Source organism: Nannobrachium achirus, assembly GCF_963921795.1.
Source record: "Nannobrachium achirus genome assembly, chromosome: 10".
In the NCBI taxonomy this organism is placed as follows: domain Eukaryota; kingdom Metazoa; phylum Chordata; class Actinopteri; order Myctophiformes; family Myctophidae; genus Nannobrachium; species Nannobrachium achirus.
In genome coordinates, this window is record NC_137819.1 from 30,982,545 (window position 1) to 31,002,023 (window position 19,479).

The window sequence follows — 19,479 nt, forward strand, 5'->3', positions numbered from 1 at the left end:
GGCACTTCATCAGCAGCACCGTAACAATCAATGTCTCAACTATCCCGCACCGCTGGACGTTTTTAAACATGTCGCGGCGTCGGGAAGCGACAGCGGCAACCGGAACGTTATTCCTTCCGCTGCGTGTCTGAACGGCAGCGGCGCCGCCGTTCAGACACGCAGCGGCAGCGGCAGCCATCATCACCACAGCATCATCATGAACGGCAACGTTAACCACCACCACCACGGTGCCGCCGCTGCGATGCTGCCCTGCACCGCCGCCGGGAACTCTCTGACCCCGGCCCACGGCGGCACAGCGGCGGCGGGTCCCGGGGAAGGAGGAGGCAGAAACATGCCCCCGATCAAGAGCGGTTCCACCTCCTCCATGTCCTCCTCCTCATCCCAGGAATCCAGCGGAACGGACAGTCCATCGCCAAACTGCTTCTCGTTATTATTAGAAAGGACTATTGGCGGCGGCGGTGGAGGGGGACATGCATTCACCGGGACTAACATGAATCAGAACGGGGGAGGAGGAGGTGCCAACAATGTCTTTAACTTCAATGACAGCATCATGCACAATAATGTCAACCATTATCTCCAGCAGCAGCAGCAGCAGCAGCAGCAAGAGGGGCATCATCTTCATCATGATCATCATCACCACAGCACGCCGTTCACTTCTTCTTACACACAGCAGCAGATCTGTGGGATTAAGCGTCACCAGGTTCACCCCGATCCTACATCATCATCTGACGGGGCCGTCATAAATCACCACGGCCACCACCACCACCATCACCACCACCACCACCATCACCACCTCCTCCATCACCCGGGCAGGAGGAAAAGTAGCGAGAACAAGGCGAGCACGTATGGCATGAACTACCTGCTCAACGCAAACTGCACTACCAATGACAACTATAACGAGGAGACCACCCGATGGACCCCCTGGAAGACCAGGAACTACAACGCCGGTGTCCTCGGGTGAGAAGATCTGAAGTTGTGTCTTCAGTGTTTTATTTTTTAAATTTAATAGAGGAATCAGAATGTTGAGAAGAAGCTTGTAAGAGCATGAATTGATACTTTTGTGTCACGCAAGTGTGTGGCAAGATGGAAAGAGAATCCAGTGTCGACCTGAGTGGCATCGATACTTTTTGCATGTGGAAATGCAGTATTCTTATGTCTTCAAAGTCATTTAATGTCGGAAATGATTCATTTCTGTACAGCGAGTCGAGTACAAGCCAAGCACACGAGTGAAGCTGAATTTACTGTCACTTGCTAAAATAAAAGAGCTGTTCTACAAGCTAACAAGCAAGCTTAATGTAGGTCTATTTTGTTTGGCAAGCGACTGGCTATATAGTAGCTAACCCCAATTACACAGTTTGAGGTTAGCAACTGGCTTGGTAAGCTAATGTAGCTAAGTGACAGTGGTGGAAAAAGTACTCAAATCTTTTACTTAAGTAAAAGTATCAATACTGCAATGCAGTCTGAAATTCAAAATGTACTTGAGTAAAAGTACAAACCTATTGATATCAAAATGTGCTTAAAGTAGTAAAGTAGAAAGTACTCATTATGCAGAATGTCCCATGTCACAAGTTTTCAAATATTTGAAAAATGGCAGATCTTAGATTGGCTATATAAGGCTATATTTTGTTGTATTAATCAAAATCTGAAAAGTAACTAGTAGCCTAACTAAAGTTTTCAAATAATTGTAGTGGGAGTACAAGTAAAAATACCTCTATTGTACAGTACTTGAGTAAATGTACTCATCAGCCGGTACTGTCTGTGCTTTAGGTTAGGCGGCTAACATGAGCACAAAGCTAATTTCCCCCTTCAGATATATAATGTTCAGAAGCAGTAGGACAGTACTTTATAGTGGCCCCTCACACATTCAGAACCAGTGCATAACAGTTTGATAGAGGCCCTCTCCCTCACACCAGACTGAAATCTAGGGCAGGGGTCTTCAAAGTTTTCAGGCCAAGGACCCCTTGGTTGACAGAGAGATGAAACAGGGACCCCCACAACCTTGTCATAGATTCCATATCGTTTCATTGTTTGACAGCACAATCATCAGTGTATTTTGGATTCATGTCAATTTGTGTTTTCAGATATTTAACCACTTGAACTGTCAATACTTCTACCTCTACACCAAACCTCTTTGCTGAAAAGAGCCGATCTACAGCATTGTGAGCTTGTAGATCTGCTATTATTGGCTAAAGTTCTCAGAATTTGCTTAAGAATCAGGCTAAAAAGGAGATTGAATTCATTCTATCTATTTTTTTTTCTTTATCTGAGGACCCCCTTTTGAAGACCCTTGATTTAGTGACATTTGAGAACATGGAGGCCCTTGGCTGGCTGCACAGTGAAAACTTAAACATGCTTTATTTTGTATTGTCTTTATACACCAGGAGTGTAGTTTTGTGACAAGATAATTGTCCCACTGTCTGACATGTCTGCCCCGGTCCCTTGCCATTGTTTAATAATGAGGTTGATGAGTTTGTGTCAGAGGCTTCGGGTCATTAAAGGGTTAACTTGTGGGACCAGAACAGTTCATACAGTTCTTGGTATAATGTTGAGACAATCATGTGAGTCTTTCAGTACAACTGAAATGATCCACCAGGTTGTCAGACTTGTAAGTTTGCATTTGAGAATAAAGCCATAACTAATTTTATGTTATTACTCGAGCTCCAAAGCTGAATCTTAAGGACAGCATATATTACTTGATCTAAAAGAGCACAGACTTCAAACATGATGTAGTTCCACCCGGAAAGCTCTCTATTGTCATGGTTCGGTTCTGTAAATAATGTGAAATGTGCCCCAGGGCATGTTTTATGGTTCATTTTACATGTGTACCTCATAACTGTCACCAAAAAGGGCACGCTCTACCAGTGTTACTACACTTGGAATGTTACTACCAACCAAAGTAACTTGGCCTTTTGCAATGTGAAAAGCTGATTGGTTGGTTAGTTTGCTTGTATCCTTTTTAATTTAGCCAGTTTATACAGTTATTCATTGGAACTGTAATCATACACTCTATTCTTTAACACGTTAATAGTTCTATTTATCATCTTTTAACACGTTTAATAGCTCTATTTATCAAGTTTGGACAACGAGACTCACAAAAAGGAGAGAGAGGAAGTTCCAATGTGTTGCATGAACTTGTGATGTTTGTAATGGAGGTTTACACCCACCTGGGATTTCTTTCAGTGCAAGAATTTGGTGCTTGTCAGGAAAGCAGTGAATCTTTGAAACCGTAGGGGTTTTTAATAACCCCCTTCCCAGATCTTCATAATAATTCAAACTGGTTTGTCATACTAAAGGGACAAGGGTGCATTTCACCTCAACTAGGCAAATGCTTGTATTAAGTAGTACGTTTAGTAGTTTTATATTCCCATTTCTAGCCTGTGAATGTAATGTGGCTATCTAATCTTGTGCCACATGAGGGTGCCCTTGCAACCCGGGTTGCTTTGAAATCCCCTACCATATTCAGTCATGTTGCACTTTGTATTAGGAAAATAATAATAACTGAATAGCTGTGTGACACTGTGGTACATTGGCCTCATTGTAATGACTGCATGTCTTCCAGGGCAATTAGGAATTAATGAATTAATGAATTATGAATTGGTAATTGACGGTGACAGTAGGCAGTCTCCCTGCTCATGGGACACATTCCCAGATAAATGAATGGCCAGGGGGCTGAACAGAGATCCACTGTTCTTAGGCATCTGACTGGTCATAAATGTTTACATCATCCCATGCCCCTCTGCTGCCACACACGCAAAGACATGCCAACAATGAAAAATAAGTGGTGCTCACGGCTCAGGAACACTTCCGTTGTTGCTCTGGACCGTGGATTTAAAATCCCTGTTTTCTTTTTCTTCTCAAAGCGTAGTTTGACTTGTGTATGAAGGTTGATCTCCTCACAAGAATAGAAACATGGGGAAAACCAAGGAAAGTAAGGACCAACTCGGTTTTCAAGGGCAATGTTAGGGTACGTTTTAGAATTGGGTGTGAGGCCTGAATAAGGGTTAACGTTCAGACTTTGGTGAGGGGTAAGCTTAGGAGCTAGGAAATGAATGTAGTCCATTTGTGTGTGATAAGTAATAACCTTAATGACTTCTCTGTGCTCAGACTCCATGAAGAGGTGATGGACTTCTACAAGTTCATGTCTCCGAGGCCAGAGGAAGCAGCTATGAGGAAGGAGGTGGTCAACAGGATAGAGAATGTCATCAAGGAGCTGTGGCCTACTGCATCTGTAAGACAAACACACTCACGCTTGTACTGTAGATCGTCTATTTTCGCCAAATAAATCTTGTGGGGAGGGGGGGCTGTTGATGTATTCCACATCACAGCATACATGGCAGAAGTGCCTTCAAAAAGGTAAAAAAAAACTAAAACAAAAAACAGGTTATTCATATTCAATGTGATGGGGTCGAGGACAGCCATCTTCTTTTTTTTTTGGGGGGGGGGGGGGGGGGGGGGGCTTTTTGCCTTTATTGGATAGGACAGTAGACTGACAGGAAATGGGGGAGAGATGGGGAGTGACATGCGACAAAGGTCATCCGGATCGGGAATCGAACCGGCGACGCCGTCGGGCATCAATGCCTATGTGGCAATGCCTAAGTGGTAAGCACCTGGACCAGTAGACCAGTGGCCCCCCCGAGTACAACCATCTTGAGTATGAGTGACGCCATCTTCGGCTATGACAAATTCTGGCAATGTCAAAATATGTGGCAGAATCATGACTGGTTTTACAATAATAACAAACACTAGGCTGTTAAAACAAAACATACAAATAATTGTGAGGTTATGGTTTGTGTCAGTACAGATTGAACCTACTTTTTTATCAGAAAGAAATCTGCAGCAATTTTGATTTCATGTGTTAACTCCCGGGGAATCAAGCACTGTCTGCTGACCTAGAGTACATGCATGTAGTTTTGTGAAAAATGGGATTGACAACCCATGATTCCTTATCAAGTTGAGAGACATCAAAAAATGTTTTATTTCCATGTTGGCATTTGCTTAGCCTAAAAACTTGAAACCAGAATGAAATCAGAATAATTTGCTAACCTTCATGAAAGTGAAGAAATTACAATAAAGCAACTACAAAGCTGTCTTATTCACATAATACACCTGCAAATGCAAATAATTGTAAAAACGAGGGACATTTTCAGAGAAGTTAAGACTGTTGGAGTTTAACCATGAACTCGGTTTCCCTTGATTTTGACTTTGTCTTATATTTTCTTATTTTAGGTCCAGATCTTTGGCAGCTTCAGCACTGGTCTCTATCTTCCAACAAGGTAAGACCTTTACTAGTGTGTGATAGAACGTAGCCTGGCATGGCCTGACTAATATCACTGCGTAGATATTAGTCTGTAATCTCTGTATGGAACCTGCATTTCCAAGGGGCGGATTAAAAAAAATGTGTGGGACATACAGACAAAGCCAGATGTAGAAGTGGTTAGCACCGCTCAAAAGTGAAACTAGATCTACCGGTACAAGCTCTCAACGTGTGAGCTTGTAGATCAGCCACCACTGTCCAACCAGGTACAATGGTGAAGAATTTATGCTTCTCAATTATCAATTGACCTACATGAGCAAGATTTAAATGCTAAATATCGGTTTTGATTTTTTTTTTCTGTTAATTGCCCAGCTTTGTTTTTATGTAGAAACTTTGCTTTGCCCTCAGTGACATAGACCTGGTGGTGTTTGGGAAGTGGGAACGCCCCCCACTGCAGGACCTGGAGCAAGCCCTGCGGAAACACAACGTGGCTGAACCTTTCTCCATCAAAGTGTTAGACAAAGCCACAGTAAGTAGTTGCCTATGGAGTATGTGCTCCACTGATTGTCATCCATGTACTGTATGTTCAAAATAAGAATCTGAATCAACGTTATTGTCACATCACTGGTTTACAGGGGTTAAGAAGTGTGTGAAATTCCTTTTTTTTTGCGTAAGCTCTGTCATTTTGTTACTTTCCAGAAAGGAGGGAGAGCATGGAGAAAACAATATTAAATAAGCATGTCAAAGCGAACACAAAATAAACCTGAACATAAAATAAACCCAAGATATCTACATATATACACATAGTATAACGCCAGCAGATACAAACGTGGGAACACTTTCATGTTACCAAGGGGTACATGTTAAAATAAAGCATCAGCTCTTTGCATTCTTCAATTGAACCGCATTGTCTCTGTTCTGGGGCTAACGTTCAGATCTGCAAGTTCACGATCCATTATATTGTGACACGTGAGCTTGTAGATTGTAAAATAGCCAATGTTCAGCAAGGACTGAAGACATGTATTGTTGAGCAAAAACATTAGCAGGCCTCGTAGAGCCTGTGGGAATCCGCTCAACTAGGTATTGGGTTTAAGTGGTTCTAATAAAGGTGGGGAAGTTTTAATTCTAATTTATTTTTTCCAGGTGCCAATCATTAAGCTGACAGACCAGGAGACGGAGGTCAAGGTGGACATCAGTTTCAATGTGGAGACTGGAGTGAAGGCTGCAGACTTCATCAAAGACTACGTTAAGGTAGTGTTATCACAAGACAAAAATCGACGTAAAAGCATCAACCTGTGTGAATGAGGCTTTTTTTTAATGTGGAATATTCACAATGGCCTCTTAACTAATTGTGAACATTAATTTTAAAATATTGGATAACAAACTGGTGTTTAATACAAAAATATTCCCATATTCAGTATTCTTCAATGGGAGAATCCATTTTCCTGTTCCCTCACCTATTAAATGTTAAGTACTCTTACCTGTTTCAGCCAATCAAGCTGCTAACATCTGGCCACAATCTGGCTCTACCAACACCAGCTGTTGGCTATCTCATTTAACAAGTTTAGCAAATAACATTTAGTACCTTTTTTTTATATTTATCAGTGGTGCATTTAGCACAAATTAACATTTGACAAAATCTTAATTGCCCCCTATGACTAAAAGAAAAGTGCATGCATACTGAAAGCCACCAGAAACAGTGGAAGGAAAAGTACATGTTTGTGGAACTTGAGCTAGAGAAGCCAATGTGCCTGCTTTAGCAGAGGTCTGTTATTTGACCATTGAGCGACATTTTCATGCATTTAAATGTGGGACTCCAGAGACATTATATTCTTTTTCTCTCCAAGGGCTCAATTTCCCTATAATGACTGTCCCTTCCAGTAGAAGTGGTTAACATGTAAACATCAGTTGATCTTTGATAGGCACAACTTGAACATTTTTGGAGTGAGTATATGGCAGTTTGGGATCAGCACAGGAATTCAGCTTCTCTCACATGAATGCTAAAAACAAACCCTTGTTCCTTGCAGGCAAACATGAATTTTCCTATCATCCCATCGTTTTTCTCCCCTGCTCTTTCCCACTCCAAACAGTACAACTTTTTAAACCCGGAAACGCCTATATGTTGTAATAACTTTCAAGCCAGGAACACCTCTGTGTCACTTAACCGTAGCTATATAGTATATACTTATATATTGTAATGTATTGTTGCTATTGGGCAAAAACCTAATTTCCCTATTCTAACTTGTTTTTTGTTTTTTTTCATAAATGAATGCCCTACTTGATCATACTAAGCGCATTGCACGAAAGTAGCAGATACACAAGCTTGAAGCGTGGCACGAAGCTGAGCTTGTCAATCTGCTACTATCTGATATTGTTTAATTTGAATCCTGAAAAGTAACAGTTTTGGACAAGAGGTTTCCACCCGACAGAGACGATGTATTGTTTTAAAAGAAAAAAAATAATAATACAACTTCTGTTACTATTGTTAGTACTGTTGTCAATGCAGTAGCCATTGTTTATGGTTTATTGAAAAAGTGGAGGTATGGTAGAGCAGGGGTTCCCAAACTTTTTTGTTTCAGCGAGGCACCCCTACATTATAATTTTCACTCCCAGCACCTTTATATATTTATAGCATATCGTCGTTGTCGGGTGGAAACCTTGGATGTCCAAAACATTTCGATTTATATTTATCATCTAAAAGAATTACTAAACTAGTGAAAACGGCATGTTTTCACTAGTTTTGTGCGACGGTCTTGTGTGATGAAGCAGGGCTTTGCTTTACCAAAAGACGTACACATTTGAAACTTGGAGATAAAAGGTTTCTGCCCGACAGTGACAATATTTTAGTGATTATGTTGCGAGGAAACGTTGAGATAATAGCCATTTTGGTTAGAACTGAAAATTACTTTAAGTTTAAAATGATACTAAATATTTTTTAAAGTGTCCAAATAAATTGCAAACATTAGCAAATGATCTTGCGGCACCCCTGGACTGCCGTCGCGGCACCCCAGGGTGCCCCGTCACCCACTTTGAAAACCCCTGTGGTAGAGGGCACATGTCTGCTTCTTTTCACTTCCAACATTCTGAGTTCTATATGTATGTGTTACGGTGTTGAAGCACATACTCCAAACACTTATATCATATACTCCAAACACTTATAAAGGTCAACCGTCAACTTTGATATGCCAAGCTCCTTCGGGACTCCCAGAAGCTAATAACCACATACATGTCGTCTCTAGTATAAGCCACTCTGTCAGTGTTTTTTTCCTTCTTTTTTTTTTGGTCTAAACATTTTCCAGTGCAAACCCAAGAGCTGGTTGTAGTCCATCTGAAATTACAGTATATGCATGTCGTTGCTCGTTGTGACCGTGTAGGGCTGTAGGCCTAAGCTGTAGAAGGAAACACAACAATCTTGAGAAAAGTCGTGTCATGCCTCATTTACCTGCGCTAGTACTGTTGACACATGCAGATGGGAGACTAAATCCACTTTCTTAAACACAGAAATAGCCGCAAAACTGTCCATGCGTGTCAAAAGAGGGAATAATTAGTGATATATTATGACAGGCTTCCCAGATTTGTCAACCATCCCCCTTTAAAGGATTTGGAAAATTCCTACTTCAAAAGGACAAGCCATTGCAGTGTTCAAAGCCAGTAGACCTTTGTTTCATTTCCCAAATCAGCCTGGAATAGACTCCAATGACTTTGCTCGGAGCATTATGGTTGTGCTGCTAATGACCTTGTTATGATGAGAAACTGTCAACAATGTACTCCATTGAGATGATTTCCCCCCCCCCCCCCTGTAAATCACTTAAACCCTATATATATATATATCGTCGTTGTCGGGTGGAAAACTCGTATCTCCAAGTTTCAAATTTGTATGTTCTTTCGCAAAGTTAAGCACTGCTTCATCATACAAGGCCGTCGCACAAAAGTAGTGAAAACAGCAGATCTGTGTGCTTGTAGATCGGCTGTTTTCACTAGTTTAAATCATTTTTAAAATGATAAATGCAAAACGAACGGTTTTGGACATACAAGGTTTTCACCCGACAGCGACGATATACTTCATTGACCGGGTTCCCATATTGGTCTGTCTTTGGTCCCCTATTTTTCCCTTGACACCAAATCTCTTTGCTGAAAACAGCTGATCTGTTTGTGAGCTATTAGCTAGGCTTCATGTTGTTAAAGTCATTTACCAAATCGAGCCATAATCTCTGAACAGCACAGCAGTAGCAGCGGGTGAATGTCTTTATACCATTACCCTCACTCAGTTTTGAAGAACATCCTTTGTAATGATACAACCTTTGTAAAGCAGGAAGATAGAGCTTGTGCGGTAGGTTAAAGCAACAGTCCTTACCCAGAATTCGGACCCGGGTCTCCTGCATGAGACCATGTTTCTAAGGGCCAATCTCCACATGACTGTTGGAGATTATTATGCTTCAGGCAGTATTCTTGTCAACCTAGTAGGTGTCCTTCCTGACACCAGGGTCTACATTTCTCAATGGAAGAGTAAGGAGACCACCTCCAACCCCTGCAGATGTACAGATCCCTCAAGAAATAAAGAAAGAAAATATATAATATTGTGTATCGTGTAAGTATTTTCTTTGATATATTAAAAAAAAAAACTTTCATATATTCTAGATACTTGAGCATGCAGTGAAATATTCAAAACTTGTTTTAGTTTTATGACATACAGCTCATAAAAGAGTTGCTTGAAGTCCAGTGTGAAGTTTCTGCAGTCAGTGATGATTTGGGGTGCTATGGCATGTGCTGCTTTTTTACTTACTTTTTTTGAGAAACTCTACCATACGGATAGGATTTGTTTTTTTAAAATAAGTCCTGGATTGCAGCTATACGCTTCTATTTTGGACTGATATGTAGAGAGCTGACTGTGTACAACACAGACCACAGAGTGGAATTTCCCTTTTTAAAGGCAGACCCACCTCTGCCCTAGTCACAGCTGTAGTGACTAATGCAATGGTCGAATTCCAGTGCATTAATGTTCCAGGCAGCTGTCAAGAACACAGGATTTGCCTTTTTGTCTGGCGCATATTTGCATTCGAGTTTTCCTCTGAAATGCATGCCACAGCTTGACGCGCTATCTGAGCGGCCATGGGATCAGGTCGATGATGGTTGATGTTGTTGCATCCGAAGGGATCCTGCACAGTCTTGCCAATAAAGGTCGCTTCCCCTGCAGTCACAATAAGCTGTACCGCAGATATTCCAGCTTTCACTTGTTGTAGGACACTTATACTGACAGGGCACGTCATCTGTGACCTACAGTACAGTAGTACGCATACCTGGGGGTAATTCTACAATATTGCTCCAGATATATAAATGATGTTGTAGATGCAATTAACATTTCATCGCTGTCGGGCAGAAACCTTGTATCTCCACATTTCATCTTTTTAGGTTCTTTTCGTAAACAAATGCCTTATTTTATACGTCGTCATATGGAAATTGCAGATGATTTCTTTTAAAACACTTTCACCTATGAGTCACTCTGACATGACCAAAATAGTTTTAAAGTGGTTAAATTAATTAAAAGGAGCGTGTGACTAAATGATAAGAAAATGGGGGGGGGCTTTTAGTTTTTGACAAAAGGTTTCCACCCAACTGCGCAAATGATTTTTTCCACCCTGTTTTGGAAGCGAGATCACATGTGGAGCTGGGATGGACAGCTGCAGCTCGTTCCGCATAACCTTGTGATCATGAGGATTGCTTGATCTCTCCGCCAGTCCCGTGGACCCATATGGATTTCTATACATGTCATTAAAAGTCCCCAGAGCTCTTCAGTGACCCTCACTAAAGTTACACAAATAGGACCAGTAATTATACTCAACTGACCTCCTTTCACTTAGATTTCCACACTATCCTCACCCCCCATCTCTCTTTGCGTCTCTCCTTTGCACCACAGAAGTATCCAGTGCTGCCTTATCTCATCTTTGTTCTGAAGCAGTTTCTGCTGCAGAGAGACCTGAATGAAGTCTTCACCGGTGGCATCAGCTCCTACAGTCTCATTCTCATGGTCATCAGCTTCCTACAGGTAGGACGCACGTACACACACACACACACACACACACACACACACACACACACACACACACACACACACGCTCAATATGATCTATTTTAACTTAAACACTGGCATTCAAATTCTGGGGGCAAACAATGAAATTTAAAGGTTTAAGAATATTTAGTTAAAAACTAAGGGAGGTACTGCCTTGGCCTACTGGCAGCATGCACAAGACATTTGGTGTGGAACGGTCCAGCGGTTTGCAAGATAACTGACATACAGACAGACCCTCTTATAGACACACTGAAACACCTGAATGCAATGCTACTGTAGTCCATAGTCGTGCACTATAACCTGACCCATCCATCCCTTCCCTATTAGCGACACCCTCGCATCGATGCCAGGAGCGACCAGGCCAACCTGGGGGTCTTGCTCATAGAGTTCTTTGAGCTCTACGGACGCCATTTTAACTACTTGAAGACGGCCATCCGCATCAAGAACGGAGGAGCCTACGTGTCCAAGGAGGAGATGATGAAAGCCATGAACAACGGCTACCGGCCGTCCATGCTCTGCATAGAGGACCCACTGCTACCAGGTGTGTAATGCAGTTTGTGACTCCATCATATGATATAGTATATATACATTAGGTATTATTCATGGTAATTGGTCATATTGACCGACACTATCATTGTGACCATCAGGTCACAAGTTACTATGAAAAGCTCCACCGGCTGGCTGGCAGTCAGTCCGTCAGTCTGTACGTCACATCACACTTTTGGCCCTACTCTTATCTCCGGCACCGTTGCCCCTATCCATGCCAAACTTAGCACACACACTCCTTGGCTGGTAAACCACAACCTCCTCCCCTGATTTCTCACATGCCCTCTTCTAGCACCAACATGAGGTTGCTTTTTGCAGACATTATTGTGTATACATGCGACCTGACGGACGCTTATCTTCCGATTAGGGAGTCTTACTGGTATATTTATATGATGTGTATATAGCACCTTTTTATCCAAGGTGCTTTACAGAGATTGTGCATTACATTCACACACACACACACACACACACACACACACACACACACACACACACACACACACACACACACACACATTCATACACCGATAGTGGAGGAAACCATGCAAGTCACCAACCTGCTCTAGGCCCGCCGGCAGGACTCAATGGCTGAGGTGGCCGTCTGTGAGTAAGTTTGCGATCACTATGCAAATTTGTGTTTCGCATTTGTTTTGGAGAATTTGCCGGTCCACTGATGGGGATGGGGACGGGACCGGGAGCAACTATTGGTTCAGAGTCTTGCTCAAGGACTCTTCGACACAAATTCTGAAACCGGGATCATAACTCTGTGGGAGCCCCGGATCGAACTGGGAAGTGGGAACCCTCCGTGTTCTAAACCGGCAACTCTACCCCTGAGCCACATGCTCTGATGTCACTGTGATTTCAGGGGAACCACTCTAACAGAAAGGGTTTGCCGCTCTGACATCACGCTCGCTCTGGCTTCACTGTGATGTCACACCAACAGAATCCCTTTTATGCCCTTATGATGTCATCAATATCAAGCCCATATCTAACAGGACTTCGTATGGGAATGAAGTCTCATGATGACCCCTGGTACCTATATATATGGAGATCCATTTACTGTATAATATGGAGATATGCTGTGAGAGCCCAAGCATGCTTACTCAGTTATTCGTTATGAGAAAGTCCAATGATGTCTATGACATCTGACATCATACCCTTTTATGCCCATACATGGAGATCCCTGTCTGTAGAACCAGCCACACAGACAAGGGCTGTCTTGGACATCTGTCTTGGCCATATATGGATTGTTAGTGTGGTATGAGGCCGATGTGGCCTCCATGGGTAACTGGTCTGATATACATCACTGGCCAAATTGCCAAGAATTGGCATGACCGCGCCCTTTAGGGCGAGGTCGCATGTCGCCCTGAGGCGTCTTACTAGTTACTTCATGTACAAAGTTATACTCTTCTTGGCCCAGTCAGAATATCATGACATTTGGCCAGTTGTTGCTCCCTCTAGTGGGCAATTTGAGAATCCCTTACATAAAATGAAATTTCAAACACCAACACAAATCAGAATATTCAGGATGAGAAATGTTTTGATGTGTTTTAATGAAATGCACATGTTTTTATTTAGACCGCACAGTTTCATATTTCGAGCATGTAACATAACCTCTCAACAGATAAATGAGAACGAGATGAAATGAAGACAGCAGTAGCTAAAGCCTACTAATTGTGAATGCGCAGGATGTTGATATGCTGTTTTGTTTGTGTGTGTGTGTGTTGTCCAGGTAACGATGTAGGCAGGAGTTCATATGGGGCTATGCATGTCAAGCATGTGTTTGACTATGCCTACACCGTCTTGGGTCATGCTGTGTCGCCGCTTGCAAGGTCCTACCCAAACAACGACTCTGAGAGGTTAGACACACAAAGAAACCCCACGTGCATTTTTTATTTCATTCAAACATGCAGTGACAGATTCTGTCCTTGGACAAAAGATGTAGATATTGGCATCACAATGTATTGATATTATCAGATTTCGTTTGTGGTGTTTGGATTTATCCGTATCGCCCAGACCTAGTTTGATTTATTTTTTTATTGAGCAAAAAAGTTATAATATACTTGACTTTACACCCACAGCACCTTAGGGAGGATAATCAGATTGACCCAGGAAGTGATTGACTACCGGGAATGGATCATCAGGAAATGGGGAGGCAAGCACCTGGCACGCATGGAAAGCAGAGGTGAGACTCTTAAAACTTGAAACTTGCAAATCCTTTTGTGCCCTACCCTGAATTCAAACATGGGTTTCCGCATGAAACAACGGTTCTTTGCTAGATTTTTGTGGCCTGCAGTGTGCAGCGATGTGCAACTGTTTGTTCAGTGTCCTTACTTGTTGCCTTCCAGTTTCACTCGCCAAAGATCCCGAGTTGGAGCAGCAGGAGCCGGGCGGTTTGGTCGGGGTGGACGAGCAGCAGAGAGACTCGGGGTCCCCTCACAGCGCTGACTCGCCCATGTCCATCTCCAGTCCTCATCAGCACTCCTCAGCCTCCTCGGTGTCCTCACTCTCTGGTTCAGACAACGTAATGAAACACACACACACACACACACACACACACACACATACAGAGTATACGCTAAACCAGGGGTCTTCAATGTTTTCAGGCCAAGGACCCCTTAGTTGAGAGAGAGATGAAGCAGGGACCCACACAACCTTATCATAGATTCCATATAGTTTCATTGTTTGACAGCACGATCATCAGTATATTTTGGATTCATGTTAGTGTGGGTTTTCAGATATTTAACCACTTGAACCTCAATACTTAATAAACTTGACCTTTCAGTCTGCTCTTTTTCAAACACCAAACCTCTTTGCCAAAACTAGACGATCTGCAAGCTCACAACGCTTAGCAGTGCCTCGCAGCGCAAGGCGTTGTGAGCTTGTAGATCTGCTATTTTTGGCTAAAGTTGTCAGAATATGGACACTAGGGTTCTAGTGGTTAATATAAAAACTGAGAAAGTTTCTATCACACAAAGATTTGGAGGACCCCCTGTAGTAACTCTGATGACCCTCTAGGGCTCCCAGACCCCCTGTTGAAGACCCCTACGCTAAACAGTTTGTTTGTATACATTGTTTGTATTGTTTTTCCATCGTTATGATGATTGATTAATGTAGGAAAACTGTGAATCTACAAGTTCACAGCACTTGTTGTGCGCTTAGGCCATTTTCGGCATGTGAGAAATTATGAATTAGGCTAAGGCTTAAGCATGCTTGTAGAGATGAAGCTGTCAGTACTAATCCTTTCTTTCTTGCTTTCTTTTTGATGTCTCAGGACTCTGATTCCACACCTCCATGCCCTGTCGCGCCACCTCCCTTGCCTCAGTACCGGCCCTACCAACATCTGAGCCTGGCATTGCCTCCCGGCCTCACCATGAGCAAACCTGGCATGGGTGGCCCCCAATTCATCATTACTCCAGGTTCACAGGTAGGCACTGTAGCACCGAAACTATGGACAAGGCCTGGCCACAACCACCAGATATATTCTGTAATTTGGACCTATTATACTATTTTAATTATATAGTGTATTAATTATAGCTGTTGTCTATAGATTGATTGATTGATTGAATAATTTATTAGAAGTTTGCAATAGACAGTACAAATCAATGGTACAAGGTCAACTAAAATGAGATCCTAGAAAGCCGAGCCTTATTTCCACAGGAACCACACATAGATAAGCTTATTATGAAATACTTAAATTGTCAAAAGAGAATGTCTGTGCTTGCTTCCTAACTTCATTTACCATCTGTAAAGTTATTCTCCTGACAAGCCTGAGTAAATGTTTTACAGTCATTTCAGTTAGAAATGACGAAAATGAATCTGTTTCAGCAAATGCTGTTACAAATACTAGAGTATTGTCTTTAGTAACTGGGTAAATAAAAATAATTGCTGGCTGGGAAAAAAGGTTTTTCCCCACGCTTGACGTCAGAAAATGTAACCTGGTGTTCATTTTTGGAACACAGTACTTGTATGAATATGATGCGATCTAAGATTACCCTATGGGAAAACCAATACAAAGAATAACGTGACACAGGGTAGTGAGTGAGGTCAGGTACCTTTATAATCTTATACCTTATAATTTAAAACTAGACTTTAAGGCCCACTTTGCCGATTTTGAACCTTTTTTTTTAATATCTGTTTATTGCAAGAAACGCAGTTTATACTCAGAAACAGCAATGTCATTTTGTCACACTTCTATGTTCTCCTCATATTAGAGCAATGGGATTAAGACTCTACACCAAATTTCTTGGCCAGAAATAGCCGCTCTACAAGTTCACAACGCAACTCGCTATGACCTTGTATATCTGATATTTTCAACAAATGTTTGCTTAATTAATAGGACATAGGCTAGAGCTAGGGTTCAAGTGGTTAAGAAGCTAGCTGTATTCTACAGTGCTTGTATGGGACCAACTACTAGGGCAGCAACTGTCGATTATTTGTGATTTATTGTCTGGACTAATTGCTTTTTAATTTTTTTAACATTGAATCAACATGAAAACACACTAATGAATCGATGTTTTATAATCGCTTATAGATCACCTATTTTAGCACATTTTACGAAGTTTTGAATTTAATTATTAGAATTGACAATCGATCATTCTTTATAACCCATTAAATCTCTTGGGTCTAACTGTGTCTCCTTCCTTCCTTCCTTCCTTCCGGCCGTCAGGCTCACATGTCGCTGCCTGCTGGTCTGGCGCTGCACTCCCTGCCTGGCAGACAGGTGTGTATAGACACCGCCGGACTCCCCCCCTTCTTCCACATGCACCCCCAAGCTCATGCACATGCCCCCGCCCCCTCCTCCAGCCCCCAGCCTCCTCCTCCTCCTCCGCACAGCCCCCACTCCAGCCACACACACCTCCAGGTAGGCGCCGAATGGCCACTTAAAACTCATACACAACACACTTGTTCCTTTTTTTTACAAAGTCCCATTCCGATACACAATGTCTTTGATGAGGGAGCTCTGTTTAGGGTAGCAGCAGTACAATATGTTACAACTTACACACAGGGTTCCCACGGTCATGAAATTCCTGGAAATATTTTGAAATTGGAACATTTCCTGGAAATGGGTTAGGGTTAGTCAGGAGCAGTACAGACCTTAACCACACAAAATCATTCTGTAAATTACTAAAACGAGTTGAGGTGGTCTCGGTCAATATTTTTTCAGTGCGCGAGTGAACGTGAACGAGTGAATTGTTTACATTGTTCGCGTTAGTTAAGAAATATATATACGGTATACAGTATATATACAGGTATGTGTCGAATGCCATAATGAGTAATGCGCTATGCTGTAGGATGCTACGCCTTAAAATAATTCAATTAAAAAACATTAGATCTTTCTCCATCACATCCACAAGTCTTTTTTTTTTCAACATAAGTTTCACGGCAATCGAACACTGCGTTCATGATTTGAGGCATTTTGGTTCAAAACGAGCCACTCCTGCAAACTTTAAATGCCAATATTAGCCAATCAGAATGGAAACTTAATTCTGACTATAGCGATGATGTGTACCGATTGCGTGATCACTCACTCACTCACAACAGCTAAGCTACAATGAACAAAGAGGCTGGCTTGAAAGGTATAACAATGTATTTGTCTAAAACAGGGGTCTTCAACAGGGGGTCTGGGACCCCTAGGGGGTCTTCAGAGTTACTACTGGGGGTCCTCCAAATCTTCCAATCCTTTTTATATTAACAACTTGAACCCTAGTGTCCATATTCTGAGAATTGTAGCCAAAAATAGCATATCTACAAGCTCACAACATCTTGCGCTGCAAGGCGTTGTGAGCTTGTAGATCAGCTATTTTCAGCAAAGAGGTTTGTTGTAGAGGGAAAAAAGAGCAGAGTAAAATGTGTATTAGGTAATGATGGCTCAAGTGGTTATATTCATATTCAATCTTTATTTCAGACCCAGGAAGATCCATATCAGTCACAATACAATAAAACAATACAAGAACAAGAAATAAAAACAATACAAAAAACAAGTAATAAAAAAATCAAAATAAAATCACAGAGCACCAAGCCTACAAAATCAGTTTCTGACATACAGACATGTGCGCCAATGGTTCCACAGTCTAGATGAGAACCTGACAGCACTGCGTGTAGGGTCCGTTATAACAGCAATGATATCATTAACTGACTCAGATGCCCTACACATAAACCTGTACATAAGGTTGCGTAGTACAGCAGAGCAGGTGGGAACCCCCACACTGACAAACATCTGGCTCGCACTGGAGCTTCTCGGAGCTCTTAACAGCAGCCTCATACAGTCATTATAGGCCACTGTGAGACGTCTGATGCTGCCTTGTTTGTAGCGACACCAAAGCTGGGCAGTATACAGTGGTGTACAAAAGGATCTAAAAAGAGATATCTTCACAGGTACAGAGCACATGCTAAATTTGCGACACAGCATGTTGGCTTGGGCATACAGCTTCCGCCGCTGTCTATAGATGTCCTTGTCATCTGACAGGTCATTGGAGATAATATGACCCAAATAAGTAATCTCGCTACATACATTTAGGGTAGAGCCAGCTAGATTGAAGTCAGGGAAGGTAGATTGTCTGTCTTCCCTACTTCTGATAATCATGATTTTACTCTTTAAAATCTCTTTAAATATCTGTAAACTTAGAATGAATGAAACTTAGACATGAATCCAAAATACACTGATGATTGTGCTGTGACTGTTATACGATGAAACCATATGGAATCTATGAAAAGATTGTGGGGGTCCCTGCTTCATCTCTCTCTCAACTAAGGGGTCCATGGCCTGAAAACGTTGAAGACCCCTGGTCTAAAAGGTTACAAATATATTGTCTGCACGGTAGTTGTCATCCATAGTAAAGAAAAATCTTCCTTGTCGTGTCTTTCCCTCTCCGGCCCTCCTCCTCCTCCAGAACGGAGCCGCCAAGTTCAACGTGAAGGCCTTCCAGAACCCAGCGCTGATCAACAACGCCAGCACCGTCCTGGCCAACAACCGCAACGGACACATGTCATATGCGCACACGCAGTACAACCGCAACACCTGGCGCCGGAGCAGGAAGAGAGACAGCCTGCCTGTCAGCCTCAGCAGATAGAGAACGCTCCACATCCCCCCTCTTCCTCTTCCTCTCGGTCTGCTCATCCCGGCACCTCTTCATCCTGGGGGAGGACAATGGGCGCAGATGAGCCCATTAACAGAAAATAGCAGATCCAACAGCCCACAACGTGTCGCGGAGGGACGCATTGGTGAGCCAGATCTGCCGTTTTCAGGTTGCGACACTGTCGCACGACGAAGTATATACTATAAACCCAGGCTTATCAGAGACCAGCAGTGAACTCGCTCTTTATCTCTCGCAGGCTGCCTCCGTGTGAGAATACAGCCTTTACGCGTTTTCTCTCCTCTTCCCTTGTCTCCACCTTTCCGTTACCTCATTCTGTCCATCTCTGCATGTGTCTTTCGTTTGGGGTTTTTCTTTCACACCCTGTTTTTGTTTTGCATTTAGTTTTACTGGAGCAGGGCAGACGGGCACTCTGCCTGGCAGCATGGCCCGCCCAACGGATACCATCTCGGATTTGAGTTTGGTCTGTTACAGTTTTATGTCACTTGAGTTTACCATCGATTCCTTTTTTTCTT

General features: G+C 42.5%; 1 protein-coding gene across 1 annotated transcript; it reads left to right on the forward strand.

Annotated features, from left to right (window-relative positions):
* Positions 1-835: 835 nt before the first annotated feature.
* tent4a (terminal nucleotidyltransferase 4A) lies at positions 836-18,940 on the forward strand (the record flags this gene model as incomplete). Its single annotated transcript, XM_080734501.1, has 13 exons — positions 836-957; positions 4,105-4,228; positions 5,227-5,273; positions 5,663-5,783; positions 6,398-6,505; positions 11,169-11,297; positions 11,649-11,862; positions 13,600-13,726; positions 13,949-14,052; positions 14,231-14,391; positions 15,142-15,294; positions 16,537-16,731; positions 18,761-18,940. Exons 1-13 carry the CDS (start codon positions 851-853, stop codon positions 18,938-18,940), a joined length of 1,770 nt encoding a protein of 589 aa, XP_080590627.1. The 5' UTR covers positions 836-850.
* Between the last annotated feature and the right edge of the window lie 539 nt (positions 18,941-19,479).